Raw genomic sequence first — 18,098 nt, 5'->3', positions numbered from 1 at the left:
CCTTAAAGACTTTCAGCTGAAGCAGATAATTGGATGGTGTTCTGCATTTAAGTCATGTGTGATTCAAGCAGAACTGCCGGGAACTCAACCTTGTGATGTTTGTTTGTGAGACGCTGAGGACCGCGCCTGGGTTTGACACATCGAGCCCATGAAGCAGGAAGGGTGAGGGACACATGCTGTCAGCACACATCAGAGGTGATTAAGTGTTTGACTAATTGTTGATAGTAACTTGGTATTTTGTTACGCAGTATACTTGAATTGTGATGAGAATTGTGCAGCTTGCTTCTCACTGCTGTGGCGTGCGGACAAGTGATCCTCCACCTGTTGTGAGAAGCTGCTCATTTGCATAAAGCTTAAAATACAGACCTGAATGTGTTGCTGATAGTGTGTGTCTTTTGAAGGATATTAGTTGTAACTGCTGACTTACCTCACCTCTGCTATGCTTCGCAGAGAGTCGGTTTGTCGTGTCCACCTGGGGGGTGTTTGGCAGTGGTAGTGGGTCCAGGAGCGCCGGGCTTCGATCCTTTTGGGCGCTGGAGAGCGTGCCAGCCTTCACTCCACCAGAAGGACGCTATTTTGGTTTTTACACTTTGTTGTGCACCAGCGGGTGAAATAAATAAATTGTTTTTGTTATTGGAACCGCTTTCTGGTTATTTTTAGCGCTGGGTTCCGTCTGACGCAGGTCCACTCCTCAACCCGCGTCGACACATAATACATAAAAAGTTTAAGCTTAGACAGGAGAAAGAAGCAAAGGGTCAACAGTATATCACTTCATAGGCAAGGTGGGTCTGTGATGGAAAGTTCTGGAATGTTAGCCTGTTGTCTGTTCCTAACTTTGTCCATAAGCTAGCTCACTTTTCTCCCCATATTATCTCATATTTTGGAAGAAAACTCTGGTTTTATACAATTCCCTGTTGTTTTAATTAAATAATCAATGCAGGCAAATATTTAGCAAGCTGTTCTGCTAAAAAAAAAAAAATCATATTCTGCACAGACATGTCAGGAGCAGCAGCTTGTCTGTAAATCCTCAGACCCCCTACCATCTGTGTGTTGTTGAATGAATCAATTATTATGAACAAAAAACATTAAAGAATAAAGAAAAACCTTTTGAAATAAAAAGTCTATAGTCTTTATTAATTTAGGAATGATGTTAATGGTTTAAAAAGCATCAGTTGTCACTGAAATATAATGTTTGGTCAGTACTTTTGGACTGCCATCCCCCTGCTTTGCAGTAGATACAGCAAACATTTCTGGTGTGTGCAGACTGGGTGTTTTATGTAAAATGGTATCAAAATTTTTCACCAGCTTGGTGGCTGGCTGTGGGGGGGGGGGGCAGTAAGCTTTCTTTTCATAGGGCCCAAAATCCATGGCAGTGCCCCTGAAGAAGACATAGTGGGACCACTGTGGAACCATGTGGTTCCTACATGGACAGTGTGGGTTCTGCTTGCATCATCCCTAAAGAGAAAGGCAACCCAGGGGTGATCTGTAAAAGGAGTTTTTTGTGGACAGACCTTCTCTGCACTCCCTCCTATTACAGTTACCTCATGACTATCTGCAGTCCAGGAGAATGCAGTGTGATAATCATCTGTAGGTGAATGTTTAAACACAGGCAGCCTTTTGTGTGTTCAATTCAATTCAATTTAATTAAATTTATTTCATTTATATAGCACCAAATCAAGGCACTTTGTTGTGATTCCTCTCAGCTCTTCATCAGCTTTGCAGTATTCATGCCGGACCTCTGAGCCTACACTGGGGAACTTATGAGCCCTGTCCATATCAGCTTGTGCTGTTCACCGAAGAGAGGCTCACTGAGAATATGATGATGCAGATCCTGGTTCACGCTTGTACCATAACTCCAGGAGTCCTCCATACATTCAAAGGCCGCACCTCCTGTGCCTGTCCATGCATCCACGTCTAGGGGTTGTGTCTGCAAGAACTGCCAGCGGCTTGTGTTTTCCTAGTTTATTGATTCCAGTGTCATCATTCTATCTGGCTTAGATACTCCAGACACGCGCCGCACTTTACTGGATATGATGGACATGGCCATCAGTCACACAGTTGTGCTGGTGTTTTTATATTTCAACTCAGCACCTCACTGTGGTACAATTTTACTTTTCCTCTCATGCTGCACACAGTGAAGTCTTACCACACTGTCCTATTTAAACAAAAGAATCAAAATCATTTGATTTGCTGATGAAGAATTTAGGAGAATCCTCGTTCTTACCCTGGATATCTCCAGCCTCTATATAACTTGGATTTTCAGGTGCTGACATTCACTCCGACTAATAAAGATTAAAACACTCCTGGAATCTCAGAAGTCCTCATGGCTGCTCAAACAAACATCACCATAGATACAGTGTACATAAACTCCAGTCTCACGCTTACACCAGAAGAGGGAGACATATGTTTAAAAACCTGTTCTGATATAGCCAGAACCAGAAATGGTATTCATTCATTCATTCATTTTCTATACCTGCTTTGTACAATTAAAGGTCACAGGGTGCTGGAGTCTATCCCAGCAGTCATTTGGAGAGAGGAGGGATACACTCTAGACAGGAAGTGGAAGTATCAACCAGGAACCTCTGAAACCACTGCAGTGACTGAACATTGGGACGTGGATTTGCATGGCTAAACGTTTGTCAAGAAAAATCCTACATTTCTGTTTTAGAATTAAAACAAAACTACAGAGATAACATCTGTCTCATTAATTCATAATTATGAATTCAGTCGTGTACAAATGCGAGACAATAAAAAGAAAGTGTCAGACACAAAATGCACATTCTTTTTTGTTTGTGAGAAAAGCCGTCACAGGACATACTGGCTCCACCTGCTGAAACAATCGTGAGCACTTCTCCTTTGCTGAGATAATCCATCCCACCTCACAGGTGTACAATATCAAGATGCTGATTAGACAGCATGGTTATTGCACAGGTGTGCCTTAGGCTGGCCATAAAAAAAGGCCACTCTGAAATGTGTAGTTTTATCACAAAGCACAATGCCACAGATGCCGCAAGTTTTGAGGGAGTGTGCAATTGGCATTCTGACTGTAGGAATGTCCACCAGAGTTGTTGCCCATGAATTGAATGTTCACATCTCGACCATAAGCCGTCTCCAAAGGCATTTCAGAGAATTTGGCAGTACATCCAACTGGCCTCACAACTGCAGGCCAACATGTAACCACACCAGCCCAGGACCTCCACATGTTCACCTCCAAGATCGTCTGAAATCAGCCACCCGGATAGCTGCTGCGACAATTGGTTTGTAGAACCAAAGAATTTTGGCACAAACTGTTAGAAACCATCTCAGTGAAGCTCATCTGTATGCTTGTCGTCCTCATCAGGATCTCAGCCTGACTGCAGTTCGTTGTCGTAACTGACTTGAGTAGGCAAATGCTCACATTCGATGGCATCTGCTGCTGATCAACTCAAAAGTTAATGGAGCAACTTTAACTTTTGATCCCTGTACAAACTGAAACTGACCTTTGTCACCATTCTTGCTACTTTTACCTCATAACTCCATAACATTCAGTCACAGACTGTCCAAACTATACCTTTTTAGAATCTTTGTGATCAGGCAAATAATGTGGTATAGTTTTCTATGTGATTGCAGCATCTTTCAATTTTGACCCCTGTGTAATTCTTCAATTGATGCCTACCTGGCTGCCTATTGAAAATTCAAGTAGCCAATCAGTTTTTTTAAAGAGTTCATGTCTATGGATTATTTGTGCTAAATTTGATATTTGTATCACCATTTGCAGGATTCCACTCTAAATATTCTCTTATCTGCTGCACTATATACAACCCCTGGCAAAAATTATGGAATCACCGGCCTCGGAGGATGTTCATTCAGTTGTTTAATTTTGTAGAAAAAAAGCAGATCACAGACATGACACAAAACTAAAGTCATTTCAAATGGCAACTTTCTGGCTTTAAGAAACACTATAGGAAATCAGGAAAAATAATTGTGGCAGTCAGTAACGGTTACTTTTTTAGACCAAGCAGAGGGAAAAAAAAATATGGACTCAATTCTGAGGAATAAATTATGGAATCACCCTGTAAATTTTCATCCCCAAAACTAACACCTGCATCAAATCAGATTTGCTCGTTAGTCTGCATCTAAAAAGGAGTGATCATACCTTGGAGAGCTGTTGCACCAAGTGGACTGACATAAATCATGGCTCCAACACGAGAGATGTCAATTGAAACAAAGGAGAGGATTATCAAACTCTTAAAGACGGTAAATCATCAGGCAGTGTTGCAAAAGATGTTGGTTGTTCACAGTCAGCTGTGTCTAAACTCTGGACCAAATACAAACAACATGGGAAGGTTGTTAAAGGCAAACATACTGGTAGACCAAGGAAGACATCAAAGTGTCAAGACAGAAAACGTAAAGCAATATGTCTCAAAAATTGAAAATGCACAACAAAACAAATGAGGAACGAATGGGAGGAAACTGGAGTCAACGTCTGTGACCGAACTGTAAGAAACCGCCTAAAGGAAATGGGATTTACATACAGAAAAGCTAAACGAAAGCCATCATTAACACCTAAACAGAAAAAAACAAGGTTACAATGGGCTAAGGAAAAGCAGTCGTGGACTGTGGATGACTGGATGAAAGTCATATTCAGCGATGAATCTCGAATCTGCATTGGGCAAGGTGATGATGCTGGAACTTTTGTTTGGTGCCGTTCCAATGAGATTTCTAAAGATGACTGCCTGAAGAGAACATGTAAATTTCCACAGTCATTGATGATATGGGGCTGCATGTCAGGTAAAGGCACTGGGGAGATGGCTGTCATTACATCATCAATAAATGCACAAGTTTACGTTGATATTTTGGACACTTTTCTTATCCCATCAATTGAAAGGATGTTTGGGGATGATGAAATCATTTTTCAAGATGATAATGCATCTTGCCATAGAGCAAAAACTGTGAAAACATTCCTTGCAAAAAGACACATAGGGTCAATGTCATGGCCTGCAAATAGTCCGGATCTTAATCCAATTGAAAATCTTTGGTGGAAGTTGAAGAAAATGGTCCATGACAAGGTTCCAACCTGCAAAGCTGATCTGGCAACAGCAATCAGAGAAAGTTGGAGCCAGATTGATGAAGAGTACTGTTTGTCACTCATTAAGTCCATGCCTCAGAGACTGCAAGCTGTTATAAAAGCCAGAGGTGGTGCAACAAAATACTAGTGATGTGTTGGAGTGTTCTTTTGTTTTTCTTGATTCCATAATTTTTTCCTCAGAATTGAGTGATTCCATATTTTTTTTCCCTCTGCTTGGTCTAAAAAAGTAACCGTTACTGACTGCCACAATGTTTTTTCCTGATTTCTTATAGTGTTTCTTAAAGCCAGAAAGTTGCCATTTGAAATGACTTTAGTTTTGTGTCATGTCTGTGATCTGTTTTTTTCCTACAAAATTAAACAACTGAATGAACATCCTCCGAGGCTGGTGATTCCATAATTTTTGCCAGGGGTTGTATGAGATGTAAGATGCTGCTCCTCAGTGTTTCTAAATTGCCCTCAAAGTATTATTATTATTTCACACATTTTGAAATTTCTAAAATTATCTTCCTTAATTCAAACTGAAAGCAAATCTCTACAACTTGATATAAATTAATTAAAAATATAAAATCCAGCTTCCTGATGAAGTGGTGAACCGACCAGCGTTTGAAGGACCCAGTATGAAATAAGCAGAGCACGGTACAAAGGATAACTGAATTTAATACATAACAGTGATAATATAATAACAAAAGGTGCGGCCTGGCGTGGTGCGCTCCCAGCAGCGCTAACGGTCCGGAGCCAGAAGCTGTTTCGGACCCAAGGACCCCGCCGACACCCCCCAGGTGGCCGCAACAACCGAGTCTGTGAAAGAAGGAACCATTATGTGAGTCCACACTCTACACACAGAACACTTAAAGGTGTACAAACAGCAAACACTTCCTGGCTTGATTACTGATCAGCTTCCCAACCTGCAGGCATGGAACAATCAGTTCACAAAACTCCACTGCAGTGAAAGCTGATACATGACTAACATACAGCTCAATATAATAAAGGTGTGAGGGACACCACATTTACTGACTGTATAAATGTTAGTCACAAAATCTAACGTACCTCAGGAAGTGTGCTGACGAGCGTGAAACCTCACCCCCTCCTCTTTCACAGACTGTGCATCAAACCTGGACGTTCTCAGCATCCGCTGTTGATGAGATGGCTCCCGAGACGACGATCTCACCCGTCTGGTCACAAGGTCGAGTCTCTGGCAAATACACACTGTGCACTCCAGTCTTAAATGCCAACATGTTCCAATCCATCCAGATGCACCACAGCTGTGAGTCCTGACGAGTCGCAGGTGATCAGGGTGAGGTCCTGACAGCCTCAGCAACACAGCCACTCAGTCCCAAACGCACGCCACCTGGGAGGAAAACCAAAAGACAGAAACAAACCGGCAGCCAGGCCCCCCCAGCCATATAACACTAACCTTATGATGAGTGCAAAATGAGTGTGGTATTATTACTGTTGGTATTACTTGTTGGTTCAAGTATTTTCCTTTTTCACTGTGTATTAAATTCATCACAAATCACTTTCAGGAGCTCACCTTGGTCACGCCATCAGCCAGTTGAAATTGAATTACGCCTCATAACACACTTGTTGACATGAGTGACATACTCGTACCACTGGAAGGAGCTGGTCTGACACGGCAAGTGCCACTCCCTCTGTGAGCAGCAGTGGACATATATATTTGACTTTATTTTCTCAGTAATCTTGCATTAAGTGGACCTTAACCGACTGGCTATTGACAGCCGCTAAAAATGCTGACGGCACGAGCATACAACATAAATAAGACGAGAGTTCGACTCAGCTCAAATATTGCATCAGGGATGTCCTAGATGATTTGATGGGATATTTCACCATACAACAAGCCATATTATTTCATGTGTTTGTAAATGTCTTAAATTAACCCCATACATTTGTTATGGAGGAGGAAACTAACTAGACTAAAACCATTTTTGTACCAGGCTGTAAACATGTTTATTTCTACTCTAAACTTAAACAGTTTAACAAGAACTTGAATGGGAATGTGCTTGCTTTTGGAGACAGCCTCATGCGGCCAGTCAAAGAACTGCAACTTTTTATTCTTCCTGGTTTGCTTCATCTGAGGCCATTGAAGCTTACTGCTTGCAACATAAATCAAGGCTCAATAAATAAATAAATAAAAATAAAATCTAGTGTGTGTGTGTGTGTGGGGGGGGGGGGTTATGTAAAATATTAAAGTAGTCCAAGATATTGTATCACTCTGGTCAACTATGGCCTTTCAGTGTGTACTGAGAAAACATAAATTGCTGCCAAAACAACAACAAACAATAAAACAATAATGATATTCTATTTAGAATTTTTGATTTTTCAATCCTAAAAAGTAGATTGTTTAAAAATAAAACATAAAAATCCAGACAATAGGAACATTTTTCAGTATTTATTTATTCTGGAGTTTTATTGTGGCAGTATTAACATATAAAACAATCCATGTTTTCTTGTACAACATATAAACAATTTCACTTCACAAAGTTCATAAGGCTTGGTTGTCCCAAAAAGGGGGGAGCTAATCACTTAGGACTTTTTTCAGATTCTTTTTATTTTATTCTCCCAGAGTTTATCATTAAAACAGACTGAATAACAACAAAACAGGCACACTGAATAACTAATAAAACTAATAAAACAAAACAGTTTGAGTAACAGTTGAAACAACAGTGACCGTGCAATAGAATCTGCTACTGTACATGCCCACACTGCACTAAAATAATTCACTGAACAGCTTATTTTACTCTTATAACGTGTCCAATTGTTTTGCATATAGTAGACCTGAGTGCAGATAGATTAAAAAAACTTAAATAAGTGAATTAACAGTAGGCTCTGTTTGTATCTGTGAATTAGACATAAAGGTGTTGGTATTTAAAAAAGTTTTTTTTTTTTTTTTTTTTTTTAGTAAAACCCAAGTAATTCAATTTAAATTTGGTGAGGTGAGAAAAGTCAGACTTTGCAATTAATACGCGTATTCCTCATATATGACATCAGTTTGTGTGATGCTGTTTTTCTTTTAATCACAGTGTAACCACAAGAAACAAAAACCTGTACTTTGCATACTCAGTTCATCTATATGTTGTTTGTATAAAACAGGAATTTAAGTTCAGTAGCTCAAAAAAAAAAAAAAAAATGCTGAGGGGTGAAATTCCCTTTCACACTTGTAAATAGTAATATTGACAAATCGGCTACAAGCTAATTTAATGCTACAGTGTCTTGGGCTAAAGTACTTACTAGCTCATAAGACCTTTAAAGCTTGGAATTGAGGTGTAGCTTTAATTCATAGTGAACACTGTACTTTTTTATTCTCAAACACATTTTGCTCACACCAAAAGTGAATGAACCTCAGCTGTGGTTATGTTATAGCTCACACTTTAGCATGTTCTGTTAGCAGTGAGGTCAGACATCAGCATTAACATTAAGCATCTGGATATGCAGCAAATTAGAGCAAACCATGTAAATATGTTGAGAACAGCTCTCTCTACAAAAATGTCCTGTTGTACTGAGTCAATATTTAACAAAAAATAATTAAAGGTTAATTGGATTGATATGAAGCTGACAGAATTAGCAATGTACTGCCAAAATATACTTAAAATGGTTAAAATTGAGCCAAAAACCTCTATGGTTTTCATGTGAAATGGTGTTTAAAGTTACACGGAAATGAGTGTCTCAAGCTTCCATCATGTGATGCATTTCTAAATTAAATGAGTTTTACAGCATTCTGTTTCCCCATTGGTTCAGTATGACCATGTTATTGACATGGCATCAAAGCCATGTGACATTGTTTGCTATTGGTTGTACATCAAACACAGTCCTAAGTTTTTAAATTTCAGTTCTATACAGTTTTCAGAAATATAGGCTAATCCCCACACAAGCCCTAAAACATTCCAAATCAAAGCAGTTGAGTATGGGTTGAATGGTTGGGACCCACACCTCTGAGCAGAAGTTTTGTTTTTACTTCCCACCTCTTTGCAAACTAAATAGCCTATTTACTCCCTAACATAAGAAAAACCATTGATGAGAAATAATGAATAATTTCACTTCATCGTCAAAGGCTGTATATTATTTTGCTTTATGAACTACATCAATGATTAATTGCCAAAAACGCGAAAAATAGATAAGGTTCAGTTAAAGCATAAGTGTTAAAACATGCCCAGTATCACTTTTTTTGTGTGATACCATCACGAAATGCACCACATTTTTGTAACATGGTCAAGTTTCAGTCACTGTTTTTAATCCTAACAATAACCCCACCCCCAAAATCATGTAACCCCAAATTTCGTGATACCACCATGAAATAATTTTGTAATACTGTCATGGAAATGTAACACAGTTGATGATGGTATCACAAACTAATAGATTAAATCACTTTTTGTGAGGCCTTCACGAACTTGGCGTGAGATCCGGTTGGTTGAGACACAATAAAAGGCACTTTTTCAAGAAGTCAGTGTGACTCCACAAAGACCTCTGGGAAACAAAGACTTCATATCGGGACTGGCTTGATTTGGTAATGTAGAGATGGGTGAAGCTTGCTAACCAGAAAATGGATGCCAAAGAAATAGATCAAAGTGAAATTGATGTGTTGTGTTACATTAGCTCCTGCTTCACCTTGTTGGCTCAACCTCCTCTATACAAACCAAGTCACACACATTAGAAGCACACCAACACTTTGTCATCATTTCTGCTGTGACTGAAGAGACGATAAAATATTCAGGCCTATATTTCTTAATGTAATATTTTTCATAAAACAGCAGAAAGTAATTCTTAAATATCAGTAACACATTTGTCATAGTTGTATACTGATTCAGCGATGAGCAAAACTTTAAAAAGTAGATCTTTCATTACTGTGCAACTTTAAATACCATCATTAACAGCTGTCACAGGTGACAAATACCTTCTTTTCATGGACTCAACAGTCTACTCATTGTCTTTACTGTTGCAAAGCTTTTGTTGTTCATCTTCTTTAAAAACAAACAAAAAACAGAGAACATGCAGTCGTCTAAGATGGTAAGTACAGCCAAGCACATACCTAAATCTCTTTACAAAGACAAAAAACAGAAGGAATAAAAACAGGAACTAATCACCCAAACTATTTTTATGCCACAATTATAAACATTATTTACAGATGAGGACATGCACCTTACATTAAGAGGTCAGCAGATGTAGTATGTTATAGGGCAATGAAGCACGCAAATGTTTGACCAACTTTCTGTATACATATATCCTACAAAGGGACATGGTGAGTGCTCATGTCTAATATGCCAAACTCTAACTATTAAGATACTGTGACAACCATTTAGCCATGCACACAGATCAACCCAACCCACTAGAGTGAAGCTGTGTTTATCCAAATGCTTTTTGTAGCAAGTCGTCCTCATAGCGGTTTGGCCCTTTGCTTGCTTTCAGCATCGACACTGTAGTGCACCTGCTGTGGTTAGAAAATAAATGGTTTATTCCAAATAAGCATGCTTTGTGTTGTTTCTGTGTATTTTCCATATGCATGAAGCTCCATGTATAAAATGTGCAGACTGATGTAGCAGCACACCTGATAATAATGTAGTGCATAATGCAATAAGACTGATAATAGAACATTAGAGAGCTTTATGGAACATAAAACCATAAATACTACATGAGAGCTTTACCATCTGCATTCCATGTTGCTGCAATTCAGTGGCAATTTTATGACAACCAGTAAAGCAATTTCAAGGTAAACTTGCAATCGCCAAGCTTTAAAGGGTTTATATTAAAACTTACAAAATCAGCTCTTATTTATCTTTTGTCTTTTCTGCAAACTTTTAATATCTCCACTGAGTACACCTGATGACTTACATTAGCTTGCTTAAAAAGTATATAATAACAATCCCTTAATGAGTTGCTTTCAGCTATAAGAATACCTGGAGTAGAATGATTACAACACGTGTATCTGAGAGAGCTGTGGCTGCAAAGTGGTGGCAAGCTATGATTACATCATGTTTCAGACTGTGTAAAGTTCAACAGATACAATGTTTGGATATTGTTATAGACATGGATGATTATATGAACAAACTACATATAATGTACGCAGTGGTTAAATACAGTTTTTGCTGATGTATTTTTTGATGTGTCTGTTATGCTCCGTTTACACCGGACTGAGACCTATATAAGACCTACAAGATCATGACACTTTGTCAACTCTCAGGTCTTGGCTGGTCTCCATTTTGATCTGTTATTTGTGTGCATTGTGACTGGATTGTGCGAGTGAAAATTATGTTAATATTCACGATCATTGATACAACCCCATGCAAAGTCAGTTGAGGGTCTATTACGACCCATAGTATCGCGCTGAGAGTGAGTTGAGACGTGAGAGTTTATCGAGACCTATTATGAGACCCATGTATTTTTTAACTAGCCGCACAACTGTTGCAAGTGTTTTAAACAGTTCAATACACTTGCACACCTGTTGGAGGCCAGTGGAGAGTGATGAAGAGTGATGGCGACCAAGAGGGGGTTTTTTTTCGACCATGGAGACCCCACTGTGACCAGCCTGCAACATCAATGAGAGTCAGTGAGTGACGGCGAACAGAGGCCATTTTTCAATCGCAATTCAGTCGTGGACTCGGTGTAAACGGGGTGTTAGTCATGAACATAGACATTATTCAAATGACAATCCCCTTTCCTGAGACAGTTCCCCAAATTTATCTAAAACTAAACAAGACTTTAAGAAAGAAAAAAAAAATCAGTTCATGGATTCAATCTTAAGCTCTCCTCAGTATGCAGAATAGCAACTTTTGCTGACTCTCTATATGCTGACGAACATCTGATGAACAATTTCTGGATACTGCAGCCATTATCCACTCAGTATGGCATCCAGTCTCAGTGCAATATTGGTTTTGTGTCAGACTGTGGGCTCACTTTAGGATAATGTGGCATCACTGCCCCTCCTGTTGATGATTTTTACTTTGTTTGTCCCTTGGGAAATCAAGCCATATCAGCAGTGAATATATATGAACCATCTTATAAACTCAACCCACAATGCTCAAAATTCAACTTCCTCAATTATAACGTCTGATACCCGAGAGAGAGGGCCTGATTTACTAAGTGCTAAATTTTGTGGGCTTTCCAAACTTTTCACTTATCACGTTGGGTTAGAAAACATTTTGTGGGTGATTTACCAAGATTAACTGTGCATGTGATAACAGGTGTTAATGTCATGCAGACAGCAGTATGTAAATGATGATTTTTGCATGTGTTAATGACTGTAAGTGCAAAATTAAACTCAATCAGCCACTTGTAGCTAAGCGCTGTATGCTCAGTTACACACAAACTCTGCCACATAAGTGAGCGTGTTCACACACTGGCAATTAAAAACAACAACAAAATCTGCTAGTTCAGACTTTTAGTTATCATCCCATTGATGGTATTTAAGCAAACTGGTGAATAATTATGCTGCATTTTGCCAGTGGAATGCACAGAGAACTGTGTGCACAGCGTACTGTTCTCTATGCATGAAGCAAATCAAACCAGCTGTAACCATCTAGATGTGTGTGTGTGTTTCTGTGTTTGTGTTCTGAACAAAACATGATGTGGGGTGAGTGCAACATTAATTAACTGGAATTTGATTTTGGGTTTCATTTCACCCCATACATCACAAACTATATTGCAGATTACATAAGAGAAACACATTTTTTAATATCAGTTTTCATGAAGTGACTTTAAAGTACAGCAATGACAGTAATGGCCAGGAGTCACACTGAAATGTACTTTGTGTTCACCACTGAGAAGCAAAGAACTATGGTCAACCTCTTACACACAGAGACATTTGTTCTTAATGCTTTTTTTTCCTGTGTACAAGGAGGCGGGGGGGGGGGTCTCTGCTGCTCAAACAGCAGTCTGTCAGGCACAACAAGTTAACAACCAGCTTTCAAATGTGAAATTTACAGATAAATCTCACTGCAAGTGCTCAGTTCACCTACTCAAATGTTCACATGCCACAATTTTGCGCAATCAGGTAGACACACCCCAAATTACATATTCATGAAGGCAAACACCTTAAATGGACATTATGCGCCGTTTTGCTCATTGGAAAGACGCAATCCTCAACATGCACCATCAGTAAATCAGCAAACCTTTTTTTTTTTGTGAAAGCTTTGTGTTAGCACATGTTTTTACACATGCAAACCTTTAGTAAATCAGGCCCAGAATGCCTAACATCCCATTCTGCACCTCAGTTTATTTGATGTTACAGTGCCTGTTTTGTAACCCAGCTCTGGTGACTTGGGTTATATGAAGAACACAAGTTCCTACTCCCTGGGACGTGGTCAGAAAATAAGCCTATGTCTATGACTGAGGAATACCAATTTGTGAACTATTCAAGACCTGTAGGTGCCCACATGTATTCAGAGTATTTACTGATCTGTCTGAGGCAACATCAGCTGTGACATGTGGTATGTTTCTCTGTGCATGATCCAGCAAACAGGTGTCTCAATGTTGCAGACCCTATCAGCTGTGTTTCACCTGGCTTTGACGGATAGAGGGTGTCTTTCGAAAGACATGGACGACCCAGTTGTCTGCCTGGGTGATAGTCATCCAGCACCCAAAGCGATTCAGTCGTGTGGTAGATGCGGCACTAACAAATCCTGATCTACTGAAAGCAATTTCAATCTGACACATATGAGAGATTTAATCCATTAAGATTCTCTTCATGTGTCATACTCCAGCAGCATAGCTGGATTATCCTCTCCACATGTCAAGTATCGATCACTTCACTTCCCATAGCAACATACAAAGTTCTATCAAAACCAATACACACAAACAGCAGCTGGGTATTAATCCTTCCCCTCACAGTTCTTATGCTTGACACAAACACTGATGCACACATTAAAAGAGGCACGAATCAGGAAGCTGACAGTGAGAGTGTCGAAATAAATGAAAACACACAAGCATTATCCTCACAAACCAACACTAAAGTGTCTTCCTCTGCCGTAGTCCCATTTAAAAAATGACATCATATAATCTGAAGCAGTTGAAATCTGTGGTCTGTGTAAAAGATTTGTGCTATAACCTCTTGGTGCTACCAAGTCAACAAATGCAGTCAGCTGTCTTAAAAAAAATACCTCAAATTTATCATCACCTAACATCAAATAGACTTTGATATATTAGCTTTTTTGTAGCCTTTTGTAAACTCTTAATGTCAAAATAAGATCAAAGTAGATCCTCTGACTGAAAAAATTCTTGAAAGATTTGGATCACATAAAAATGTACAAAATGTTAAAAACAACTTTTTGAAATTGGTAATTACTAATAACATTATCATTTTTTTTTGTTTCTGTTCTGATATTTATATTCAGTGCCAAACCAATCCTTCCTCTGATCCCACCCACTCCGTCATGACCGATACGCTCGGAGCCCATGGGATGTTTTGAACTAAGCAAAATAGTTTGTGAAACTGATCAGCGTCAGGAGTGAGACAAATCAAACTTTCCTTTAAGACATTTTGTGGATCTTATCCTTCCGTGAACTCCCTCATTTTCTTGTATTTCTTCCTTCCACAGGCTCTACAATCAACACGTACACCAACTCTTCCCCTATTTCTCACTTCATCAATGCCAAAAGTGTCTATCTTAACATGTGATTGGTTCCTATTTTTAGAATTGTATATTCTCTTCAGCTCTGTGGGAACAACTTCAGTTTTCAACCAAAACTAATAGTGCAAAAATACTTTAATTTCACAATAATGTCACATCCTCGGGAGTGTTGCTACACATTCTGGGCAATTTCAAAGCATAAAAGCAGAGAAAAAATGAGCACTCACAGGGACCAGGAGTGGAGGTGCAGGGCTCAAAAACTAAGTCAATATAAAAATATAGCCAGCAACACTCAAGTGTTCTTCTTAATAAAAGTTTTAATGACTCATGGCAAGACGACAGGATCAGGAGCACAGACGCGTTTCGACTAGGTCTTCATCAGTGTGTAAGGCCGTTCAGGAAATGACGTCTTTTATGGTAACACCAATCAAAAACAGGTGTAAAACTCCACAAAACATGCAAATGCAGACATTACTAATAACAAACCAAAACGTACAAAAGCGGATAATAATAATAAGAAAAAAAAGAAGAAAAAGAAAAAGAAAAATCCCACTGTAGAGAAAATACACTAAAAACATTTACACTGCAAAAAAAAAAAAAAAAACACACACATAAGGGTACCACAATGAGGCCTAGCAATATATAACAGTCTACATCAATCAGTCTACCACATGTAGGCACCAATAAACAATGACTCAAACTGAAACTACAGTCATTAGGGCTACGCACTTGCAAAAAACAGTTTTGGTTTGTTATCAGTAATGTCTGTATTTGCATGTTTTGTGGAGTTTTACCATAAAAGATGTCATTTCCTGAACGGCCTTACACACTGATGAAGACCTAGTCGAAACGCGTCTGTGCTCCTGATCCTGTCGTCTTGCCGTGAGTCATTAAAACTTTTATTAAGAAGGACACTTGAGTGTTGCTGGCTATATTTTTATATTGACAGTTTCAAAGAATACCACAATGGCCCCAATTTAAAATAATAATAATAATAACCAATTACTGTTTGCCTTTCATGGCTGTGGGCCTTTTATTTTATATAGGTCTGTCATCTCAAGAGACACCAGCTAAGACTGAATAAAAGATCACGCTACATGTTAAGACAGACATATATGTTCCTGTCCATTTCCATCTCTTCATCTCCTCATCACTCCGCTTTAGTCTGACCAGAGGTTCTCCATGGCTATGCTGATCTTACACAGGACCCAGCGTCGAAGCGGGCAGTAATACTCATAATGAAACTGCTGAAACTCTGGCGTCTGGCGGATCTCATGGAGGAATGACACGTTGATGTCGGACTCCAGCAGTAGCAGTAGTGTGGGCACAGTGACGAGCAGAACACCCGTTGCCACAGCAACAAAGCGGGCCATGCTCAGTACCCATGCATTGACTCTCTCATTGGATGAGAGGAGGCGGAGACTGCTGCCCATTTGACTTCTGGCAGCCAGTCGGGTTTGCTCGTAGACGTGATGGTGCTCCCTCTCAGCTTCCAGCTGGGCCTGGATGTCAGGGTCAGCGTGGAGCTCCCTCAGCAGCCTGGCGGGGCTCTCGGTCGGGGAGGAGAAGAGCAAATCGACACCTCCCTGACTGTCATCCACTGGGGTGGGCAGCATGCTAGCACAAGGGCTGAGGAGGAGACGCATTCAAACACAGAGGAAAAACATACAGTGACTGAACGTAAATGCAATGCCAATTATTTTTGAGTGGATGCCCCTCTTTCAGTATCATGAACTGTAAAGCTCCTTGCACCTGTAAATCAGCTCCGAGATGGTAAGTGCACCACCAGTCTCATCTTCCTCTTCCACATGGTCCTCACTGCTGTGTGTCTGAGGTTGGACAGGTGAAGTCTCCATGGGAATACCAGGAGGTTGCAGATCATTGGCCAAAACAGGGTTTCCCTCTTCAGTACCTTGTTGGTCTGCATCTGTGGATGGGAGTGAAGCTTTGTGGGGAGACAGGGGGACTGAGTCCTTAACAGCCACAACACCTGGTGACACAAACAATGAGACACAGAACACAGTAGTTTGCATTACAACACATACTGGGTTCAGTTCTTTACAATCAAAGAAAGTCCCTGCATTTTACACTGCAGTTATAGCAAGAGTTACATGATGGCACTCTTCTACTTCTTAATGAACCCAGTCATCATTCACATACAAAATGCCCTCAAATTATTAAAATGAGAGTTGTACTTTTACTAGAAGCAAAAATAATTTTGGGCTTGTAACAGGCTATGTGTTGTAACCAAACCTGAGTGAGTCATATAAAAGAGAAGATGTGGTTATTATGGTGCATTATAACGTGGCTATTTTCAGATGATGACTGGACTGGACAAAAATCTAACTCTTATCATGCATGTGTCGGCAGTAATGACACCCGGTTACGCCAATCGGAGGTCACTAAAATTAACATTGAATCGGTGTGTAACTTTGCAAAAACAATGTCGGACTCTGTAGTTTTCTCTGGGCCCCTCCCCAATCGGACCGGGAGTGACATGTTTAGCCGCATGTTCTCCTTGAATTGCTGGCTGTCTGAGTGGTGTCCAAAAAATGAGGTGGCCTTCATAGATAATTGGCAAAGCTTCTGGGGAAAACCTGGTCTTGTTAGGAGAGACGGCATCCATCCCACTTTGGATGGAGCAGCTCTCATTTCTAGAAATCTGGCCAATTTTCTTAAATCCTCCAAACAGTGACTATCCAGGGTTGGGACCAGGAAGCAGAGTTGTAGTCTTACACACCTCTCTGCAGATTCTCTCCCCCTGCCACCCCTCATTACCCCATCCCCGTAGAGACGGTGCCTGCTCCCAGACCACCAATAACCAGCAAAAATCTATTTAAGCATAAAAATTCAAAAAGAAAAAATAATATCGCACCTTCAACTGCACCACAGACTAAAACAGTTAAATGTGGTCTATTAAACATTAGGTCTCTCTTCTAAGTCCCTGTTAGTAAATGATATAATAATTGATCAACATATTGATTTATTCTGCCTTACAGAAACCTGGTTACAGCAGGATGAATATGTTGGTTTAAATGAGTCAACACCCCCGAGTCACACTAACTGCCAGAACGCTCGTAGCACGGGCCGAGGCGGAGGATTAGCAGCAATCTTCCATTCCAGCTTATTAATTAATCAAAAACCCAGACAGAGCTTTAATTCATTTGAAAGCTTGACTCTTAGACTTGTCCATCCAAATTGGAAGTCCCAAAAACCAGTTTTATTTGTTGTTCTCTATCGTCCTCCTGGACGTTACTGTGAGTTTCTCTGTGAATTTTCAGACCTTTTGTCTGACTTAGTGCTTAGCTCAGATAAGATAATTATAGTGGGCGATTTTAACATCCACACAGATGCTGAGAATGACAGCCTCAACACTGCATTTAATCTATTATTAGACTCAATTGGCTTTGCTCAAAATGTAAATGAGTCCACCCACCACTTTAATCATATCTTAG

General features: G+C 39.8%; 1 protein-coding gene and 2 long non-coding RNA genes across 6 annotated transcripts in view; 1 reads left to right on the top strand and 2 right to left on the bottom strand.

The window, feature by feature from the left end:
• Nucleotides 1-2,689: 2,689 nt before the first annotated feature.
• Nucleotides 2,690-14,831, bottom strand: LOC117510660. The gene is made up of 3 exons (XR_004560783.1): nt 14,121-14,831; nt 5,933-5,940; nt 2,690-2,700 (listed from the first exon to the last, which is right to left on the bottom strand). It is a non-coding gene; the product is annotated as an uncharacterized LOC117510660 (long non-coding RNA).
• LOC117510661 overlaps nt 11,954-18,098 on the top strand; it is a 27,937-nt gene continuing 21,792 nt past the window's right edge. The window contains exon 1 of the long non-coding RNA XR_004560784.1: nt 11,954-12,020. This is a non-coding gene — a long non-coding RNA (uncharacterized LOC117510661). The remainder of the gene's footprint in view (nt 12,021-18,098) is intronic.
• Nucleotides 15,641-18,098, bottom strand: part of frmd3 (FERM domain containing 3) — a 246,935-nt gene continuing 244,477 nt past the window's right edge. For all 4 annotated transcript variants that reach the window (XM_034170458.1, XM_034170459.1, XM_034170460.1 and 1 more), the window contains 2 exons: nt 16,396-16,633; nt 15,641-16,272 (listed from right to left, as the gene is read on the bottom strand). In XM_034170458.1, coding sequence (XP_034026349.1) covers nt 15,804-16,272; nt 16,396-16,633 — 707 coding nt within the window. In that variant the 3' untranslated portion in view covers nt 15,641-15,803. The remainder of the gene's footprint in view (nt 16,273-16,395; nt 16,634-18,098) is intronic.

This window comes from Thalassophryne amazonica, chromosome 5 (genome assembly GCF_902500255.1).
Source record: "Thalassophryne amazonica chromosome 5, fThaAma1.1, whole genome shotgun sequence".
NCBI classification, from domain to species: Eukaryota; Metazoa; Chordata; class Actinopteri; order Batrachoidiformes; family Batrachoididae; genus Thalassophryne; species Thalassophryne amazonica.
Note: the sequence above shows the minus strand (reverse complement) of the source record. Positions and strands in the feature narration are given on the sequence as shown.